The sequence below is a fragment of the Nothoprocta perdicaria genome, unplaced genomic scaffold (assembly GCF_003342845.1).
Source record: "Nothoprocta perdicaria isolate Ctin4 unplaced genomic scaffold, notPer1 scaffold_88, whole genome shotgun sequence".
Classification (NCBI taxonomy): domain Eukaryota; kingdom Metazoa; phylum Chordata; class Aves; order Tinamiformes; family Tinamidae; genus Nothoprocta; species Nothoprocta perdicaria.
The window spans coordinates 1,023,694-1,042,814 of record NW_020456176.1 but is presented as its reverse complement, the minus strand read 5'-3'; the positions used below and the strand labels follow the sequence as shown (position 1 = coordinate 1,042,814).

The 19,121-nt window shown below is 38.4% G+C and overlaps 2 protein-coding genes across 2 annotated transcripts in view; both read right to left on the bottom strand.

The window, feature by feature from the left end:
• Positions 1-1,027: 1,027 nt before the first annotated feature.
• LCORL (ligand dependent nuclear receptor corepressor like) overlaps positions 1,028-19,121 on the bottom strand; it is a 67,746-nt gene continuing 49,652 nt past the window's right edge. Inside the window, exon 7 of the mRNA XM_026052378.1 lies at positions 1,028-1,283. Within this exon, the coding sequence (XP_025908163.1) occupies positions 1,097-1,283 (187 nt within the window). The 3' untranslated portion in view covers positions 1,028-1,096. The remainder of the gene's footprint in view (positions 1,284-19,121) is intronic.
• On the bottom strand, positions 7,114-9,964 carry LOC112958522 (putative uncharacterized protein ENSP00000382790). The gene is made up of 2 exons (XM_026052379.1): positions 9,085-9,964; positions 7,114-7,305 (listed from the first exon to the last, which is right to left on the bottom strand). The coding sequence occupies exons 1-2, from the start codon at positions 9,797-9,799 to the stop codon at positions 7,277-7,279; spliced, it is 744 nt and encodes a 247-aa protein (XP_025908164.1). The 5' UTR covers positions 9,800-9,964; the 3' UTR covers positions 7,114-7,276.

The following is a 19,121-nucleotide window of genomic DNA, read 5'->3' as shown; positions in this document are numbered from 1 at the left end:
TAGAAAGAAAAATTGCAACTTCATTTTATTAAATAAGACAATCTTATGTGAATACTCAAAACCCTTGTTATATAGAATACAATGTTTTCCAAGGAAATTTTCTGCTGGAAAATTGTCTCTTGGCAAGTAAAGGATATACAGTTTAGTGATTAAGGAATCTCTACACTAGCTGTTGAATGTATGACTCCAGAAAAGAGAAATATATAGTACAGTTTTTTCTAACATTTTCGTTATAGCTATAATAAAGTTTTGATGAATGACGTACACTAACCTTGCTAAAGCTGATTTAGATTTGAAATGTCTACAATGTAGTCAACTACAACCATATTTTTTCCAAGTAGATTTTATAATTTTGATGCTTACATTAAATTCCAAAGTACAAGAAATGAAATAGGAAGAGCATTTACATCCATTTTAATTGGTGGCAGGCATAAATTTATAAAAACAGAAGGGGAAGAAAGACCATTTAGCAGAAACCTCAGAAAGTGCAGATACAGACTTGCTGCTGAACAATCTCTTCAGGAGATCCTCCCGGGCAGTTGGCTGTTCGTTTAGACATGACAGTCAGTAAACACCAGCACACAACGGTTCTCCAGATAAACGAGGATGGCAAGATACTGCAGAAATCCATGGTGGTTCAGTATATTTCCAAGCCATCTACGAAGGAGATCTCTGTGGGTAATCTACCTTTTTCCTGCTTTCCTTCGAGGTAGTCCATCTCCACCTGTTACTGCTGTGTTTGAATTGTTATTACCAGAAATCTTTACAGGGTGACCTAGGTCACAAATCACATAATATATTAATCTTCGTGCACAAAAATAAAACTGGGAAGTAACAAACTGAAAGAGCATAGAAAAATCACAATACTAGTAAAGCATTTGATTCTGATATAAACTTGTACTGCAAAAATTTCATGATGGTCAGATGTGAAACTGCATTTAAAAAAAAAGTACATTGAAATGAATAATGCTAGTAGTAATATAAAGCCAAATCACACAAGATCATTTCAAGATCAATATAATAAATGCTTATTATTCAGCAGAAAAAAAGAAATCAAGAACAATATACAAAATAATAGTGCAAGAACAGCTGCGCTCTATTTGTTCTCATCAGTTTTGAGATTTTGGTTAAAAACTTTACAGCTGGCAAGGGATGCTGCTGCTGCAAAACTCAGATTCCACTCGGGGGGCTGTTTAAGGCACATCTTTATGGACTTCAAACGTTCGTTTTCTGTGTTCATGTCTACCGAATTCTGCGGCTCCGAGACCTTCACTTGTAGCGTGCTGTAAGAAAAGAAATGGGGGTGGGAGGGGGACAAGAAGGGGAAGAGCTTTAGTACTTGGTGTTTCTCCTCCGCTTCCCCCTCCGGAGCGGAGGGAGCTGCCCGAGGGCAGGGCTGTGGGGCTGGCCCAGCGGCCGCAGCCCTGGGGGCTCTGGAGGCGGCTCCCGGGGCCCTCCGGCTCCCGCTGGGCCTCTGGCTTTGGTTCTGCCTAGGGACAGGGATCCCTTACAGCCACTCCCTGAGCAGGAGCTTCTCCTCTCCCTCCCCAAGTTAGTGTAAAATGAACACAGCCCTAGCAGAGACTAATCTATGAGCAGCTCTGACTGGGGCTCGCATCTGGGAAAGCAGGGGATACAGGAAGGGAAAGGAGTCGGCTGGCTTGGAGATCACTGAGCAAGCTGGGCCATAAATGTGGACTGATTCATGCTTGTTGCCGAATAAAGCATTTAATTCTACATGCTTAAGAAGGCAAAAAGGAAGAATTGGGAATACTGTCTCATCACTTAAATATTTCAAACTTATTTTTCTATAATTTTTTTTTCTCGAATGACCTAAGCACAAATCAACAGGGAACAAGTCTGCTCAAGTGTGTTAACCTGAATAATTAAGTATATGCTATGAATTAATCTTGTTTGTATAAGGAAGGGCTAGTTTGCATACATTGCTTTGTATCACTCAGTGCTAGCGACCAGTTTTGATGACGCTTTTTCCTACTTCACAGCAGGAGGGAATGACAACTCGTGCAGCAGGTAAAGTGGCCATCAATATTTTCCCCACGTTTCAGCAGCAAGGTTCTTAGGCTTTAAAAATTTTATGCAAGATACCTACAATGATAAGTGTCTTTTTAACATATTACTGAAACAGACTGGGCGTTTCTCCCCATTTCACTATAGTTAACAGTTAATCCTAACCCTCAGGTATTAAGGTTCCTAATTCCTTCCCCTAAGCATTTTTTTTTATGATATTTTCCTCATGCTTCTCCTGCCTCTGTCCTTTGTACCTTTTATTATTGCTTCTGCTTTTTTCACTGTCTTTGTGTTGCTGTGGCCTTTTCCCTGTTGAAGGAAACATGACTGCCCTGCTTGCAGGGGTAGGTGGCACAGAGAGGTGACCCTTGTGAGCAAGGTGAGTTTCTTGCATTCGTAACCTCTTCAGCTGTGAACCTGGACCCCTCCACGGCTGTGCGGGAAGTGGAAATCTCGAGCAAGGGGCTTGTTCCTCTCCCGAGGATGGCATTAAACGTGTGTGAGCGGGACTGGGGTCGGCTGCTGAAGTCTCGCAGCTTTCCTCGCTCCTATTCCTACTTCCCGTGTTTTCCTGGGTAGCACAGCCCGAACCTGTGAGGTGCTGATGGTTTCTGTTTGTTCCTAAGTGAAGTGGTAGTGTGTAGTAGGCAACCACAATGTGGTAGGTAACCACATTCGGTCTTAAAGCATCAGTCCATGTAATGGGGCTATGTCCCATTCTGTCCCTCACCAAACCACATTTTGTTCTCTGTGTGTGTGTGTGATCTAGTAAATATTAAATTGCTTGGAAGCAGTTGAGCTTCTCTCTGGCTGCAGGAGTGTTTTCATGTAGACTGAGCTGTGACCAAGCTGACTGTGCTCCTGCCCACTAAATGCTGGTGTTTCCCTGGGAGCTGTGACTCACTCAGGCTGTGGTGGCCTCCTGTCTCCCTGTGTCCCCCTACGCAGGGAGACAGCTTTGGGAAGGGCTAGAAGCACCACTTTGATGGCATACGACAAACTGATCAGGCTGACAGGGTGGTCTAGGATTAATGTGTATTTTAATTTTAGTTCTTGTACAAATTCATGTAAAGGTGTAAGAAACAGTGACTTTGCAAAACTAAAGCCAAAGTAGATGAGTATATGCTGATAATTGGTTTGCTATCAACCCTCCCTTGCCCTTCCCACCCCATAAAATACAAAACACCTGAGGGCAGGTAGAAGGTAAAGTTAACGTCTTTTTTCACATCACCAGGATGGCTAACATCAATCTAAGAAGTTTAGGATTTTAGGCGCTTTTACCATGATAAAATGCGGGAAGAAATGAGGGTAGAGATGTAGCCTCTGTGCTGTGTGAGGTGCAACTGCTGGGGCCACACTGAAGTTTTACGCAGCGACAAAATGACCTCACCTGTCTCCTCAATACACTGTCCCACCGCCTCCCACTTTCCTGGCTGCTTCTGGTGGCTGCTGCACAGGAAGCCAATGATTCTAGAAAAGCATCACTGCTGCCTCCAAAGGCTCTTTCTTGAAGTGTGAGCCTCAATTCACTGCCTCCTGCCTGCATTCACTGTCTCTCACCAGTTCCAGGGAAGGAGTGATGGCTACGTTCCAACAAAGGCTGGCAGTCCCATGAGAACAAGCCTCATGGATCCTACGTGTGACACGGTCTCCAAACTGCTGCAAGCGGAAAGGATTCTTGCTCCCTGCCACAAGCCACTTCCACCATTAAAGCAAAAATAATTAAATAGAAAGTTCTTTGAATTGAATCTTCTACTAAACTAGGCAACAAGGGACCTTTCTGTACTCCTAAGACTTAAAATCATTGTTCTTGTCTGTCTTTCTACTTAAAGCTACTTGAATCCAAGTAGTTTTAATATGCAGGCTGACAGGGTACAGAGCTCAGCTGTGGACAAGTAGAGCTTTAGCTTGGAAAGATTTATGTGCCTGAAAGCAGAGAGAGAAAGGATCAGTGTGAGCAAGGAGAGGCTGCAGAGTGGGTCAATGGGCACAAATGCTTGCGGAACTGCGCGCTCAGTGTCACTGGGGCTAAGGACACAAAGCTAACGGCAGAAGGAAGTCAGGTGAATTGAAACAGCCTTTCAAAAGACACAGTAACCTGTCAAAATGACAGAAACAAAAACAAAATACACATAAGAATGTAGAAAACAAGTCTAAGACTCCATAAAATACAACGTTTTTCCTTAACTGTTTATTTATATCCTTTTAGACTTAACAGAGCAGTAGTCACCTATTCCCATTATTTGAACTCCAAAGACCATTGAAAAAATAACCTAGGTAGCCTTTATTGATGTCTAGAAAAAGCTCCTTTTTTCCTTTATCTATGAAAAATGAAAATAGAAGTATAAATTGCTAAGTCTGTTCCATTAGAAGAGACTAACTTTTTTCCTATGAGAAAGCAATCAAAAACTGTATTTTTCTAGAAATTTTAAGCTTCCCGAGCTGTTGACTTGAAAGCAGGGAACTAATAATACAAAATCCATTTACCCATCTGGCTTTTGGAAAAGACCTGCATCTGCATATCTTATGAAAAACATAAAGGTTAAATGGTTTTCAGTAAGCAAGAGAAATGGTTTCAAAGGTATGTGGGCCTGTTCAGAAAAGCTTTTTCATAGCCCAGTCTGAGAAAAATCTTTGAAGCAGGTAGCTGGTATCTTTCTCATGTAATATAGTAAAGCTCTTGCAAGAGAACAGGGAGCGGCAGAACTAGGCAATGATAAATACGAAGATTTACTAAAAAGCACATGAAGCTGCACTAGTTCTGAAAGCAGTGGTCTGTAAGAGAAGTTCACACAGCTAAACTAAAAACTTTGGCTCCAAATCCTCACGATAATGCGAGGAACTGCAGACCCCATTTCAAAGTGGGCCCTATTTGAAACAACAGAGCTTGCAAAATTCACACACAGCTCAACTTTTCACTGCTCGCCAGACTACACTGTGGCAGAGGGAACACGAGGGAAGGAAAGGCTGTTTCCCTGCCTTTGGCACCTGGAATTCCCAAGCATTGGAGAAAACGGAGTATTGGACTGTAGTGGAGCTGCAGCAGCCGCATTATGGGAAGCGAGGCAGAGGCCACTGAGTTCCTTAACGAGCCTGGATTTGTTATGTCCGCTTAGTCAACTATATATATCGAGTTTACATTTCTGCTTTTATACTTCTTCATTAGAAAGGTCCAATTTTGGGGAATGCCAATATTTTCCTGTTTTCATTTGCTTAATTTGTTTTATGACTTTTAGAAACTGTAACTAACTTCCTTGCTGACAGTGAGTTACAGAGAGGCCCATCTGCTTATTCTGCATCACAGGAGGAGCTTATTCTGAAGCCAAGTAATGCTTCTGATGAAAACCCTTTGAGAAAAGGGCTAGCACATGGCTGTTGAAGAGGTTTTCTCAGAAGCAGAGGATTTAATGACTGTTTCAGCACGTGTCAGCCTTTTACCTGACCTAGCATTGTTAATTTGTCCCACAGCGGGAGAGTAGAGCGTGATCCTTGAGGAGCCAGACAGCTTGAGACGCTTGCTAGAAACTTGTTTTTGTCCCTGGGTCATGAGCGTGGGGCTAATGTCTTCTTTCCTTATAGCTGGAAAGTGATTCACGTGGTAGCAGCTACTCTCAACTGGACTGCACTACTGTAATACACGTAAACAACACTGGAAGATTAATACCATAAAGCAATTTATGTACAAAAGATGTGTGCATTCTTGCCTTTCATCTTTAAGATTGTTTCAGACATGGCATGTAAAGTTTGAGAAAAGTTTTGATTGTTGGCATATTAATATATTAAAAGATGTAAAATCAGGAGTCACTAAGTACATAAAAACACAACGCCCAGTTTTGAGTTAGATTCCTTAATCAACTTTGAATTGGTTACATGGATTAGCAAATGTTCATTTCAAGCACTCAGCTAACTTCATCTCATTAAGAAAGCATTTAAAAATAGCACTCAAATAGTGTTGAATAAATTGACAATTTAAATATTCTTCCACCATCCAGAATAGACTTTTTTTTTTTTTCTAAAACTCCTGAGTCCTTCCCCAAGAACCACACTATAAGGGAGAAAATGAAAATAGTTCTTATCAAATGAAAAAAATATCCATTTTCAAGTGATCAGAATTGTTTTTATAAAAGCTGCTTTTTTCACGTGAGCGCCCAGCCTGGTCTGAAGGGGCAGGAACAGTGAGCGCTGTGATCCAGGCATGGGATGCTGCCTGCTGCCGGGGGAGCTCCACAGCTCCCCTGGTGGCTCGGATAAATCCACGCCTCCTCCTGAAGGAAATCTTAAAATACTTGTTATTTGCTAAGTTCCTATAATGGAGTCTTTTATGATGTCCCACTCTATCACTGGATAACAGAGTGTGGGCTTGAGCGAGGAACGCTCCCAAAGGAAAGGACAAACACACTTGCCTAAAAGCATCCTTACGTGATCTTATTTGCCTCCACAGGCAGTAAATTATGTAAATAAACAAATAACACAGCCAGAGCATAGAATTCGAGTGGAAGGGAACTACCCTAAGCAAATCATGTCAAATAGTGTCCAAAATATGGACCAATGTGTCTAACATCTACCTTACCTTGAAAAAAAGAATAAAATGCATCCGGATCTCTTCTGTTGCTAGACCTAATGTGTGACCAGTCCTAACTGCTTGGTACTAGCCTAATCTTAAGATTTCAAGTGACCCAATTCTGCTTGTAGAGTTTTAACTGAAATTGGCTATGCACAGCAATTGGCCTACTTGCCTCAGTTGTTGCTTCACAACAAAACAGCATCACAACACATTTCAATAATATTCAGTAAGACATCCAGATAATAAAACTTGAAGAAAACCTTTAAATATTTATCATAAATGTGTGTATAATAGCATTTCAAATATGGCAACAGAACAATGATATAAATTATCATCAAACATCAACAAAAATGCAATCCAAAGAACATATGAATGAATAATGATGTTTTCATGTGCATAAAATTTCCAGATGCAGGAGATATGTTTGGAAACGCATGCATACACAAGGAGAAATCATATTTCTTCTTTTTAGCCAGTAACTGTATGCTTGACTAAAAATGTTTATATGATTTCCTTGGCCGGTGCAGACAGGACACAGAGCTGACTCGACATGCCAAGAGAAGACATCCTGTTCTGTATCAGACAACCCCAGGTGCTGCAGCAGGGCCCCAAGAAAGCCCTGGGGTCACAGGCCTGGGTAAAGCTCCAAATCACAATTCTGTGTCTCTACAGTTAACATTTCTTTCACCAGTGAACTTTCTGTCGTATCTTTTCTAAAGACAACAATTGATATGAGAAACTATGAGTAGAACTGGGAAATAACAAAAATTGAAAATGAAATAATGTACAATCTTAAAATAGTTATCAGATTTCCTAAGGAGTCAAAACTGAAGGAGGAAATTTATCAGGTAAATACAATTAAGTCCCAATTAGAACCTACATGAAACCACATTACTGTAGTAGTTCTTACACTGTTATAGCAAGAAAAGGTTTTAGATCAATATAATTTGAAAACAAAATTATCTTGACTGTGCCAAAATTGCAAAATAAGAAGAACTATGAGAGAGCTCTTTCTTCATTTGCCAAAAAAAAAAAAAAAAAAAAAAAAAAAAAAAAAAAAAATAAAAAAAAAAAAAAAAAAAAAAAAAAAAAAAAAAAAAAAAAAAAAAAAAAGAATGGGTATGTGTTACTCTTTCCCTTTCTAGTTCTGGCTTTTTTTATAGCAATCCTGTGTCTCAGTTTGAATTTCTTAAACACAATCTTTTTATGTTGCATTTGGCCCCAAATCAGTGAATTAAAATACAATACAATAGCATAAATATGCATTTTTCAAGAACTTTTGGAAAAGTAGGATTATACTGAATGAGATTAATACAGAGGATTTCATACATTACATAAAGCACGAAAGACATGAAGTATACCATATAGTATATTGTAGTAGCCATAATATTGTATACATTACAACTTAAATTAATCATTCAATTCATCACCAGTTTTCTTCAGTATAGAATACAAACAGGGATGTCAGATTTTGCTATGATGCTTTGAATATTTTTTAATTTTCTGTGCAATATAATCTGACTAATACAATATTATTTCTATAAATTAGTACTTCTGCAGTAATACAATTTCTATTGCAGAACCTCTTGTTACTTGGGTGAGTATTTAATACTTTATTATAATGAGCTGAATCTTCTGTTTGAATTCTCTTCATTTAAAAGAAAAAAACCATTTCACAAGTGGCCTGCTCTTAAGTGGCCTTTCTGAGGTCGGTTGTACATCAATGTGCTGTAACTATCCAGCTTTAACAAAGGGTTTTACTTTCAGAGTTGCGTAAAAATATTCCAACCCAATACACCGAGCATGGCAATTTAACGTTGTTCTTGACTAGAATAATTTCATATTTGAAATTGTTCTCTAAGAAGTCAATACAACAAAGCCCTTCGAGTCAAGGGATTTCATCTGGCATTGAACTGACACTGAAAGAGACTGAACGGGTACTTCTCAGAAGTATACACTACTACGGGTTACTTTAATTATAAATCCATTACAGATTTACACTAGAAATCATTAAATAAAAAAAAAAAAAAAAAAAAAGTTTATTGTTTTACAATTATGTGTTAATACACTGAGTTTCTGCTTCATTAAACCTTCATTAATTAAACCTTTCTCATAATACCAGAAACTGCACAGAGGAATGAAATTGTTCCTTTTGAAATGAATAACTAGCCGCCCCTGACTTAAGATACATCAGAACTTAATTTGTTGTCTGTCTAGATTATATTAGTTAGCTCGTTTTCTTCTGTCTTGGTATTCTATTAATAGGCATCATAGAATGTAATAAATCTATTGTAGTTAGAAGACTTCAATGTAAATTATTATATACATTTTAATTGCACTTTCTGTACTATTACAATTCTATAAAATGTTAATTTTATTACTTTTCTGGAATTAAAATGAGTATCATGCAATAAAAAAATGTGAAGGCCCTAGTTATTTATCTGATTCTTTAAGTTTACAGCGTTAGGGTGACGGGGGGAGCAAGAACTTACCTAGTTGGTACTTTGGGTAATAAGTTGTCATTTGTCCACTACTGCAAGATTGTCTCTTATGCTTTTTCTTTATATTTGTATCTGTTGTCTCCCATTGTGGACTTTTTCTTTTGTTTATTCTGATAAGAACATCAGAATTACCAGCGGGATTATCATCATGGATTACCCCACAAGTTAATTTTCTGCTGTTAAACTGGTCATCCAGCCTTTCAGTCACTTTGGAAGAGTTAGGTCCTTTAGATGTTACCATTTCATTTTCTTGTTTCTTTAATGCATTTTGCTTAGTGGAATGGGACCTTAAGAGAGGATGCCTTTTTTCTTCCATATAGGCCTGATTGCTCTTACTTTCAACAACTTCAGGAGAATAAATGATATTATCTATATTAAATGAATTGTGCTGCTCAATATGGTTGATTTTTCTCAGAAATATTCTACAATCTCTAAAGGTTTTGGCTTTCCATGCACTTTGAAAGAGTTTATCTTGGCTTTGTTCTTTTCTAATACTTTGTTGGCTACAAATTGTTCCATTTGTCTCTGCATGTGGTTTAAGTATATTTGCTAAACCAGGATGTGGGCTAAACTCAGAAGATCCCATCATCTGTTGGACAAATGCACCTCGGGCTTCGTTTCCAGTTGGCGAGAGACTACTCTGAGATTCCACCAAAGTTTCAGTGGTCTGGATTTCTACTGAATTTTTTTCCTGGAGCTTGGACATTTCATCACCGGTTTCCTCACTTATACTTTTAAACAACTGGCTTTGGCAAAAGAACTGTAATTTTTTATTTTTTGATTTCCAGCCTCCTGGAGCCTGATTATACAGCTTTTTTGTTTGTCCCCACCTATTGTGTTGTAACTTCTTAAATTCACTTCTTTTCAATCTGGCTAACGTGAAATTACTTTTCACGTTCAAGACTGGAGAGCTGACCATGTTATGCAGTATTTGTAATTTCCCTGCTGGTTTTGAAGGAGAAGATAGTGCAAACTTTTTAAAGTGCTTCCTGAAAGGGCAAGTACTAAGGTCAGATTGTTTCGTTTCCATCTTTAGCTCTCTGGTGTTAACTACTTCTAAAGGATTGCGAGCGTTCGCCTTTCTCACTAGAGAGAGAGACTGTGTTTCTGTGGTTTGCATAAACCAGGCGCACAGTTCATCCATATTACACTTTTTCTGAAAAAGCATTTTTATAGGTGATGTTTCAAGTTCTACTAGGCAGGAGTCTAAAGGACTTGACATTTCAGCGTTACAGTCTCGGTCAACGGGATCCCTTTTTTCACACACACATTTATCAAACTCATTTCCCCCCACTCGCAACCAGGTATTAGTTATCCGTTCAAATCTATTATTTAGTTCTTCCAACAAAGTGTCGCTTGAGGTGGAAGTAGCCCACCACCTGAGAGAAGGACTTGATGAAAAAATGGGGTCTGATGACACTTCATTAACGGGCCTGAATTCACCCTCCTCAGGACCCTTTCTTGCATTCCCTGAATTTCTCATCTCTGAGGTATCTTTGGGTGCTACGCTCTGATTTGATTGCCTGTATTTATCCTTTTGATCTTTAGCTTTTCTCAAATGGAGCTTATAAGACTTATGTAGCAAGGCACTTCTACAAGTAAACGCACTAGAAGATGCTAATGAATGCAGAAAGTGAAGGGAGGGTTTTCTGTCCCTGACCGAGTGTCTCATCGGAGATTCACGTTTTCTTGACGCTGTGGTAGTAACACGGTCTGATCCATCCTTCCTGGGCTCCTTCTGAACGCTCTTCACTTGGGCCATTTTGCTGCCCAGCGCGCTGCCTTTCTCCTGGGGTATGTTCTTCTCTAACACGGCCTGTTGGTGGAAAGGAGGCAAACAGTTGCTAATACTCACTTTTCTCTCCTGAGGTGAAAACCTATTAACAGTCACTGATATGCCAGAGATTTTTACTTTTGCTGGTCTACCAGGTTTTCGAACGGTGGTTAAAGGTTTCTTAACTGGCCGTATAATGTTGCTGCAAGGATGTGGTGATGCTGGGTTACTCTTGATAGGCCTAATATGGTCATAACCAGAGACCTCCTTCTCAGCAGAACTCCGTAAGGCTGTTACTATTTCAGTCAAAGCACTTGCATTTTCTGCATTTTGCCTTGCTTTACTGCCATCAGCAGCAAAACTGGAATCAACGTGTTGTGTAGGCAGAGCGCTGATTGCATTTAGGCTACCTTCAGAAACATGTCTTTTCGTTCTTCTTGACCTTCCAAAAACAACAGTCACAATAATGTTTTTGTTACCGGTAACTTCTTCCATTAGCGCTGCATCAGATTTGGTACTTTTCCCAGCACCACTAAGTTCAGTTCTATGTTCTGTACTTTCAGGTTTTGTACAGTCTGGTTTTGGTTTTGGAGGTCTTCCAATAGGTCTCTTAATCTGCTTAACAACTTGAGGACCTATTTTCTTTGGTCTACCAGGTTTTCTTTTCAACACCAATTCACTGCTGCTGCTCGGTTTCTCCACAGTTTCTTCACTCTGCTTAGAACTATCTGAGTTTGTTTGACCACCAGCACAAGAGTCTGTATCTGCCTCTGCATAAATGCAGCTTGATTGCTCCTTAGTGCCATTTTCATTGTGATTACAATCCTCGACGCAGATCGCACGAGAAGGATCTTCTGTGGCCTGTTCTTCCAACACAGTGTTTGGGTGTCCCTGCACCAAGCCACCATCTGTACTTGCTTTTGCAGTCGCAACTGCAGATGTCAAAGTGTATTTGACTCCTTCACTACTATTAATCTCTGAAACAAACATTAGCTTAATAGGACTAGAGTAGTTTGAGGGAGATGAGATCTCTCCAGCTTCACAAGTTGTGGGCAAGTCCCCATTACTGGCAGTTGAACCGGGTGAATCAAAGCATGAAGATTTCAAAAAGTTGCCATCGATTTCTTGATCTATATCGACTGTTTGCTTATTTGTTGTCACACACAAAGTTGCGGCTTTACTTGTGCTCGGCACGTGCCAATGTGGAAGGAAACCTTGTGCTAGGCACGTTGTTTCACTCCCGCTGAAGGGTAAGCCACTCCTCGCAGCTGCGCTCATAACGTGCTCGTAAGCACCATCTTTTAACTTTTGGCTTATTTTACAACTATCCAACAATGAGTTGTTGGTCTTTTGGGCTAAGTTTATTGTATCTTCTAAACGTTCAACAATAACTTGTAGATTTGCGTCTCTCACAATCTTGCTTACATTTCTATCACTACATCTTTCAGCGCAAACATCTTTCTTTATTCTCATTGTTTCCAAACTTTGCAGAGAGCTTTTTACTTTGGATGGTTTCCCAAATACAATATTGTTTGTTACATACACCGAGTACCATCTAGGCAGCACAAGGTCATGTTTATTTCTGCCCCAAATTCTCCTGCTTTCCTCCTTCAGAGACATCTGATCAGTCTCTTTTATAGTTGCAAAATCTCCTTGTGATTTTCCAAAATTAATTGAATTGGTTGCAATAGTGCTGTTTCCTGAAAGAGAGAGAAAGCCAGAGCTGCTCTGAGTATCAGCAAGAGGTAGTTTGAAAGAATCTGCTCGGTGCACTGGAAAGCACACTGGTTTGTTTTGGCAACTCATACACGGATTACTTTCAAGGTCTTGCAAAGCTTTACCTTCTATCATGGTAAATTTGTGTCTTTTGTTTGGATATATCTTATCAAAATTTTTTGGAGATTTCTTGGCATTTCTCTCGGAACTGGACTTTTTCCTTATGAGAGTTTCATCAAGGCTTGCAAGTTCCCTCTTGATTTGCAAAGACTGGCGTCGAATGAATGGCGAATCAGGAGAATTATACGTGGCAAATAGAGTTTCCTGACGCTTGCGAAATCTTGTTTGGATAATTTTATTTTCCACTTGCTTATCATGTTGGCTAAGTAATTCCATAAAACTGTAATCACTTGCCTTAGCATTATGCAAGAGAGAGGTTATGAAGTCTCTCAACTTCACATCATTTTCTGGTGCCCTGTCACTGCTAGAGAATTTTACAAGATTTGTTGCTATATCTGTAGTTTCTATTGATTTCAGTTTTTCATTAATCCGGTCCATTAAATCCTGGAAAATGGCAGAATGCTCACCTTTCTCAAACTTCTCAGAATTTATATAGTAATTGCTGCTTTCTTCGTCTGTTGATAGCAAAGTTCCCTCTGAACATTCTGCCACTCTTCCTCTGTGTATTTTACTTTCACATTCAAATTTTCCATTGCTTTCTTCAGCTGGCAGGAGAGAGGGAGGCTGGTTCACGGCTATTTCAAGCTTGCTGTCCAGCGTTGGAAAGCCTGTAACCGATTCTTCCAACGTTTCAAATTCCTCCCTCTGCACAGGTGACAGTGGAGGCGGCGACGGGCTGCGGGATCTACTTGAATGTTTCGTGCTGCTCAGGGCACCACAGTCGCCAGCAGGAGATGCAGGAGATGCACACGCTGCTGCTGCTGCTGCTGCCACAGAGTGCCTGCGGTTACCGTTCTGCAACTGTTCAGCACAGAACCTATGAGAACTACACCCTTTGGTCACCACTGTCTTAATACATCCAATTGCTACAGTTTGGCACGACAGACAATGGAAATCTTTAATACAGACAGACAGAGGCGGTAAACAAGTGTTTGGCCTTTGATTTGGTAAAGAGCACCTTTTTGTCAGCATATGCCCATTGCAATTGCTAAATGAAATGTGAACATCCTCTTCAGTGAGGGAACTGGGAGTTTCAGAGTGGACAAAATGTGTTTGCTTGCAATTGCAAACTACAGAAACATTTTCATCTTGTATTAAAAATTTTAACATGGCCAAAGTCTGTTGCCAGTGATATGAACAAAAAGTCTCCAACACTTTGTTTAATGTTGATTTTCCTTTTTCCAAATTAGTTGTTTCCTCTGATTTTGCATCAGCTGTGGAACTTGAACTGAAAATGAAAACAAATCAAAACAAAACATAAATTACAGTAAAGTACCATAGAGAATGTCTGTTATAATGGTTAAACTCAAGACTAAAACTCTGAAGTTTGCAAACAGTTTCTATTCAATTTGTACAATTCATTCATTTTTGCAAGTTTCGGCTGAAAGGATGTGTATCTTATACATAGTGGTGACAGTCCTACCATTGTAAGAAGTAAAACAATTAGAAAGAAATTAATGGACAAAACCAATACTCGGAAATAGAGCTTCTTAGGAAAGTTATTTCAATATTATCAGGCTCCTGATGTTTCAAACTATGCTAGCCACTACCAACAGCAAAGCCTCACCAACAAGCCTGAGAGTTTATTACTACTCCCATTTCATAAACTCAGTAGTTGAGGCACAAACAGGTGAATGGGCTTCATACGGTCACACGCTGGAGCTTGTGGCAGAGGCAGATCCACCTCTCCTGCGCTCCAGGCATGAGCTTCAACGTGACCATCTATTTAAAAGTCCTTTTTAGGATTTATTTATGAAAGGACACTGAGTCTTAAACTGCTCATGGAAAGTGTTTTAAAATGGCCATTTGCTCTTGTTACTGTTGATTTTAGACATAAGCCTCCCTTTTTCATTTTTAAGTACATTGCAGAAGCCTGTCACAGGCTTTTCATTGCAATATGTTACACGTGTGCACACACACACAGCACACGTGGATCCTCAACAATACAGAAACAGAGATCATCACCACTAAAATAAGTAAATTCTGCATCAAAGATTTAAATCCTTTAAACCTCAAATCCAGGGCAGGCCTATATCTATATCTAATAAGACTTCTAAGCAGTTGTTCTGAAAGATACTCAGAATAAAATCACTTGTGAAATATTACCTTAACTATTTAAGTCATTTCTTGTCAATTATTAAAACTAACATAGCTACTTACCTAATCAATCATTTATACTGAAAATTTTCCATAGTAGAAATTTATACAGACCTCTCTCCAACTAAAGACAAAATCCATTTCTTGGGTAGCAACTGCTATCAGATAGTTAACATCTAATGCAAAAGTTTTACTGAAACCACTTGCATGAGCAAAAAATATTGTAAAAATTCTGTTTTAGAAAAGTATGTATTGTTTAAACATATCACCAAACTCTGAACATGACACTAACTTTTCAACCTAATATAATCTCATGTAATTCTTGCATTAAAGCCTATACTTTAAAAAAGAAAAATCATTTTGATCTATTTTACAATTGTAACAATCAAGGAACAAACGTTTTAAAAAGCTAACATATTTATTTAAAGTGGCCTATTAATTAGTTCATATTTGTTGTAATTAGCATCAACCATTTATTTTGCTTTTGATTGATCACTAAAAATTATACATATATGATTTTGTGCTTTTCTTGTCTCCCCTGAATTTTAAAAATAAAAGCCTAAAATAAGCCTGATGCTATTGGATGAAACTGTTATTATATTTAAACTAACTGCTAGCATAGGAAGAAAAACAATTTGCAATCTAAAATAAAAAGAAAATCCTTCAAGGCATGTCTTGCAAGATCTAACTGGTTTTGAAACAGCACTGCACTGAAAATAATTTGAATGTTACTTGTCTAGGTTAACTTGAGTTCATTTTGTGACAGATTGCCCTACAAATTCAGGAGTCTCAGTGTGTCAAAAATATCACTTAAAAAAAGAAACCTTTTTCTAATATTTTAATGATGGATAAAAATTAGTTGCCCTCCTCATCACTATGATTTTAACGAAATAATGCTTGGTAAAGTTATATACAAAAAAAAAGAACAAAGCGCAAGATCTTCACAATTTGGTAAATGGCAGCAGATTCGTTAAGTACTAGTTTGCTGAAATGATGACTACGGAACTTCCCGCTGTCGACCGAAGTCTCTAAGCAGACACGTTCGTCTTCCTAGGCTTACATGCTATGTCTAATGGCGTTTCACTGGATAGCTTCAGTTGGAGACCATATATCCAAAATGTGAGTAATTTTTACTTAATGTAGGCTCACTGGTGGAAGAAATCTTCCCTTGATGTGTTAGTTCTTTAAGCTGATGGGCATCTTTGTCTATTGTAACAGTACCACCCTAAACGACTCCCCCCACCTCCACATCTCCACAAACGCCCAAGCTCCTTAATAAGCTGCAGTTTGGGAGCGGAGCTTAACATGCAAACAAGTTAAAGCTTTAATATTCCCTGCAATTCTTTCCTATAAACCTCTTAAGGGTGTGTGGTCACGCTCTCATCTAGGCTCTCCCGCGGGCCAGAGGGCTCTAACACGACTGCCAAGCAGGGCAGGAAGGGCCATCGCCTCCAGAACCGCCAGCTTCCTTCAGAGAACTGCCCTGCACCTCCTACAGATCCCATGGGAGCCGGTCAGCGGGAGCGGGCAGGGAATGGCAGGGCCCAGAGCACCAACGGGCGCCGCTTCTCCCGATCCCGATCCCGCTGTGCACAGCGTCTCTGAAGGCGAGAGGGAGACACGGAATTGCCTCACTTCCCTGATGGGGGCTGGGGCAGCCAAGAGCACGGACTGCCTGGAACCCAAAACTGGCACTTAGGCGGAGATGGCTTAAGGTTAAGAACTATCTTTTCAGCATATTATGTTTAATAAAAAACTAAAAACGAAAAAATAGGAAAAAAAAAGAAAGGTAAATCTTTGCCATCTCCTCAAACCCCCAAAAAAAAACTGTTGGGAAAAGACTCTAATAAGAAGATGACTGCCAAAAGATTTCCCTTCCTAGGGCTCTATCTTGTCTTCTCAGCCATAGACAACAACTGAGATTAACAGAGCAACTTCAAGTTGCTCCCGTAACTGAACAAAACATACCGTCAAATACTCAGGAAAAAAACAGAACTGAGAGAAATACAAATCTGGACTTACTGAAATGTTCATTTTCTGGCTTTACTAGGTAAGAAAATATCCACCAAAAAGCTAACATAAATAGATATATAGATAACTGCATTAGGAAAACAAGCGTTCAGTTCCATTTAGCTAATGTTTTTGCTGATTTTCAGCTTTTATGAAAGAATTTTACGATAGATCATTTAGTTTTCTAGAGTGAATTTCCTCTCACTTGAGTAACAAATTCTGAGAAAAAAACCCTTCTTTAACACACCTATTTCTGCTTTATAAGTGTTCTCACAGCAGAACAGCCACTAAGTGCTTAATTTGTACAGGTTTTGATCTTCTGCCACTGCCATTAACCTCGTGCCTCAGGAGCAAGTCAAATGAGTCAGTGTACAGCTTTTTTCTTTTCTTTTTTTTTTTTTTTTTTTTTTTTTTACTGAATGAGCAAATCAATCACACATCAGTGTTGTAAATTTATGTGCAAAAGCATTGAAGTGCTTTACTACAAATTACAACGTAGAAACACGTTAACTAAACAATTAAATTCATACAATCAGATTTAGGAATATAACAACACAAAGAAGAAACAGAATTACAGTACATTTACAACACAAGACAAATACATGGAATTCATTAGAAAATATTGTAATAAATAATTCATGAATTATAGTGCAATTGATTTATGCATAAATATAACTAATTGCCTAGAAATCAGTTGTTAACAAAATCTGTCAAAAAATCAAGGCAGCCACAGAGTTTTACTAAATTACTGCGACAATGGAAATACTGCAATTAAAAAACAAATACAAGTATTTGTACTGTAAACAACTAAAAAAATCAGTCTCACTAAAGTTAATATACAATTTAATATAAAATTGTCATTAGCTACCAGAAAATGGTTTAAACAGCTTTACTGAGCAGTAGTTCTAAAAACAGAGGCACTGTTTTTTAATATAAAATACTTGAGAAACATTCAAATAAGTAGAAAGCATGTAGGGCTTGCTTTCGCCTTCATTTAAAATTCTGCTGAAACAAGAATTTTCAGAAATCGTCAATTACTAAATAGTGACTGGTAACTGAATTTATAAAACAGTTCAAAATGTATAATTTAAATGACATTTAATGGAATACACAGGGGTTGGGGAAGGAGAATCTACACATTTCCCTGCCTTTCCTTAATTGTGTAATCAAAGGTTAGCCTAATAATTAGAAACAAACAATTCTGTTCCTTTTAAACACTTACAGGTTGAATATCATCTATAAACTATCAAAAAATATTTTAATATACTATTTCTGACCAAAAAATAAATACAAGTACTAAAATGTTGAAAATTAATTATAATATTACATACAAAACTACTGAGCACTGTTAAGTCAATAGTAAAATGATCCCTGATTTTATGAATCCTGTCTTTTTTTGGTCAGGTCATCTTTTAAATGATATAAAAGAGTATCGTAACTTGCCTTCAATATAAACTTTTGACTCAAGTTTATAGCATTGTCTGAGGAGTATAAAATTTCAGTACGGTACAAATATGAGGCAGTGTATTGAAACCAAACTTTTTGCTAGTAAAACTGTAAAAAGAGGGCTCTTGAAACACTTAGCTTTTTTTCAGTGGGGGTAAATCAACAAATTAATCCTTCTGGCCCTCACAAAATATGGCTTAATTCTTTTACAATGAAAGATGACCCTGACATCTGCTGTTTTGTGACCTGCTTGTCATTAGGTACAGTTCTGCTTAAAAAAAGGATTCATTCTGTAATATGCAAGTAAACCTTAACCACTGAAGAATATTCAGTGTAGATCTGAGAGACCAAAGTAGTGATACACTGGCTGTGCAGTTTCACTTAATTCCTTAAGGATTTATTCTGTTTAAAAATGTAAGCTGTTATCTTTTAAGAAGGTTAATAAATATGGGCCAGATTTTGCCATCAGTATCACCAAACTTGGTAGCAAATTTATCTAAAAATCAAATTACATGCTGAGGCCCATATGTGTCTAATATCCCACTTCATGTATATAGTTCACACATGCACATGCACACTTAAGTGAAAAAAAAACAGGTCTGATTGTGTGTGCATGTGCTCAAAATCTAGAAAAGTTGGAAAAAAAGGGTTTTTTTTTCCCCAAGCCAAATTAGATGTTTGCAAAAACTGAGGTTCAATATTGGATGTATGAAGCAAGTCTTCATTCTTTATATCACAAAGCACATGCCTTCATATGAACAAACACAATTCACATAAAGTCCAATGTGAATATTTTGAAATTCTT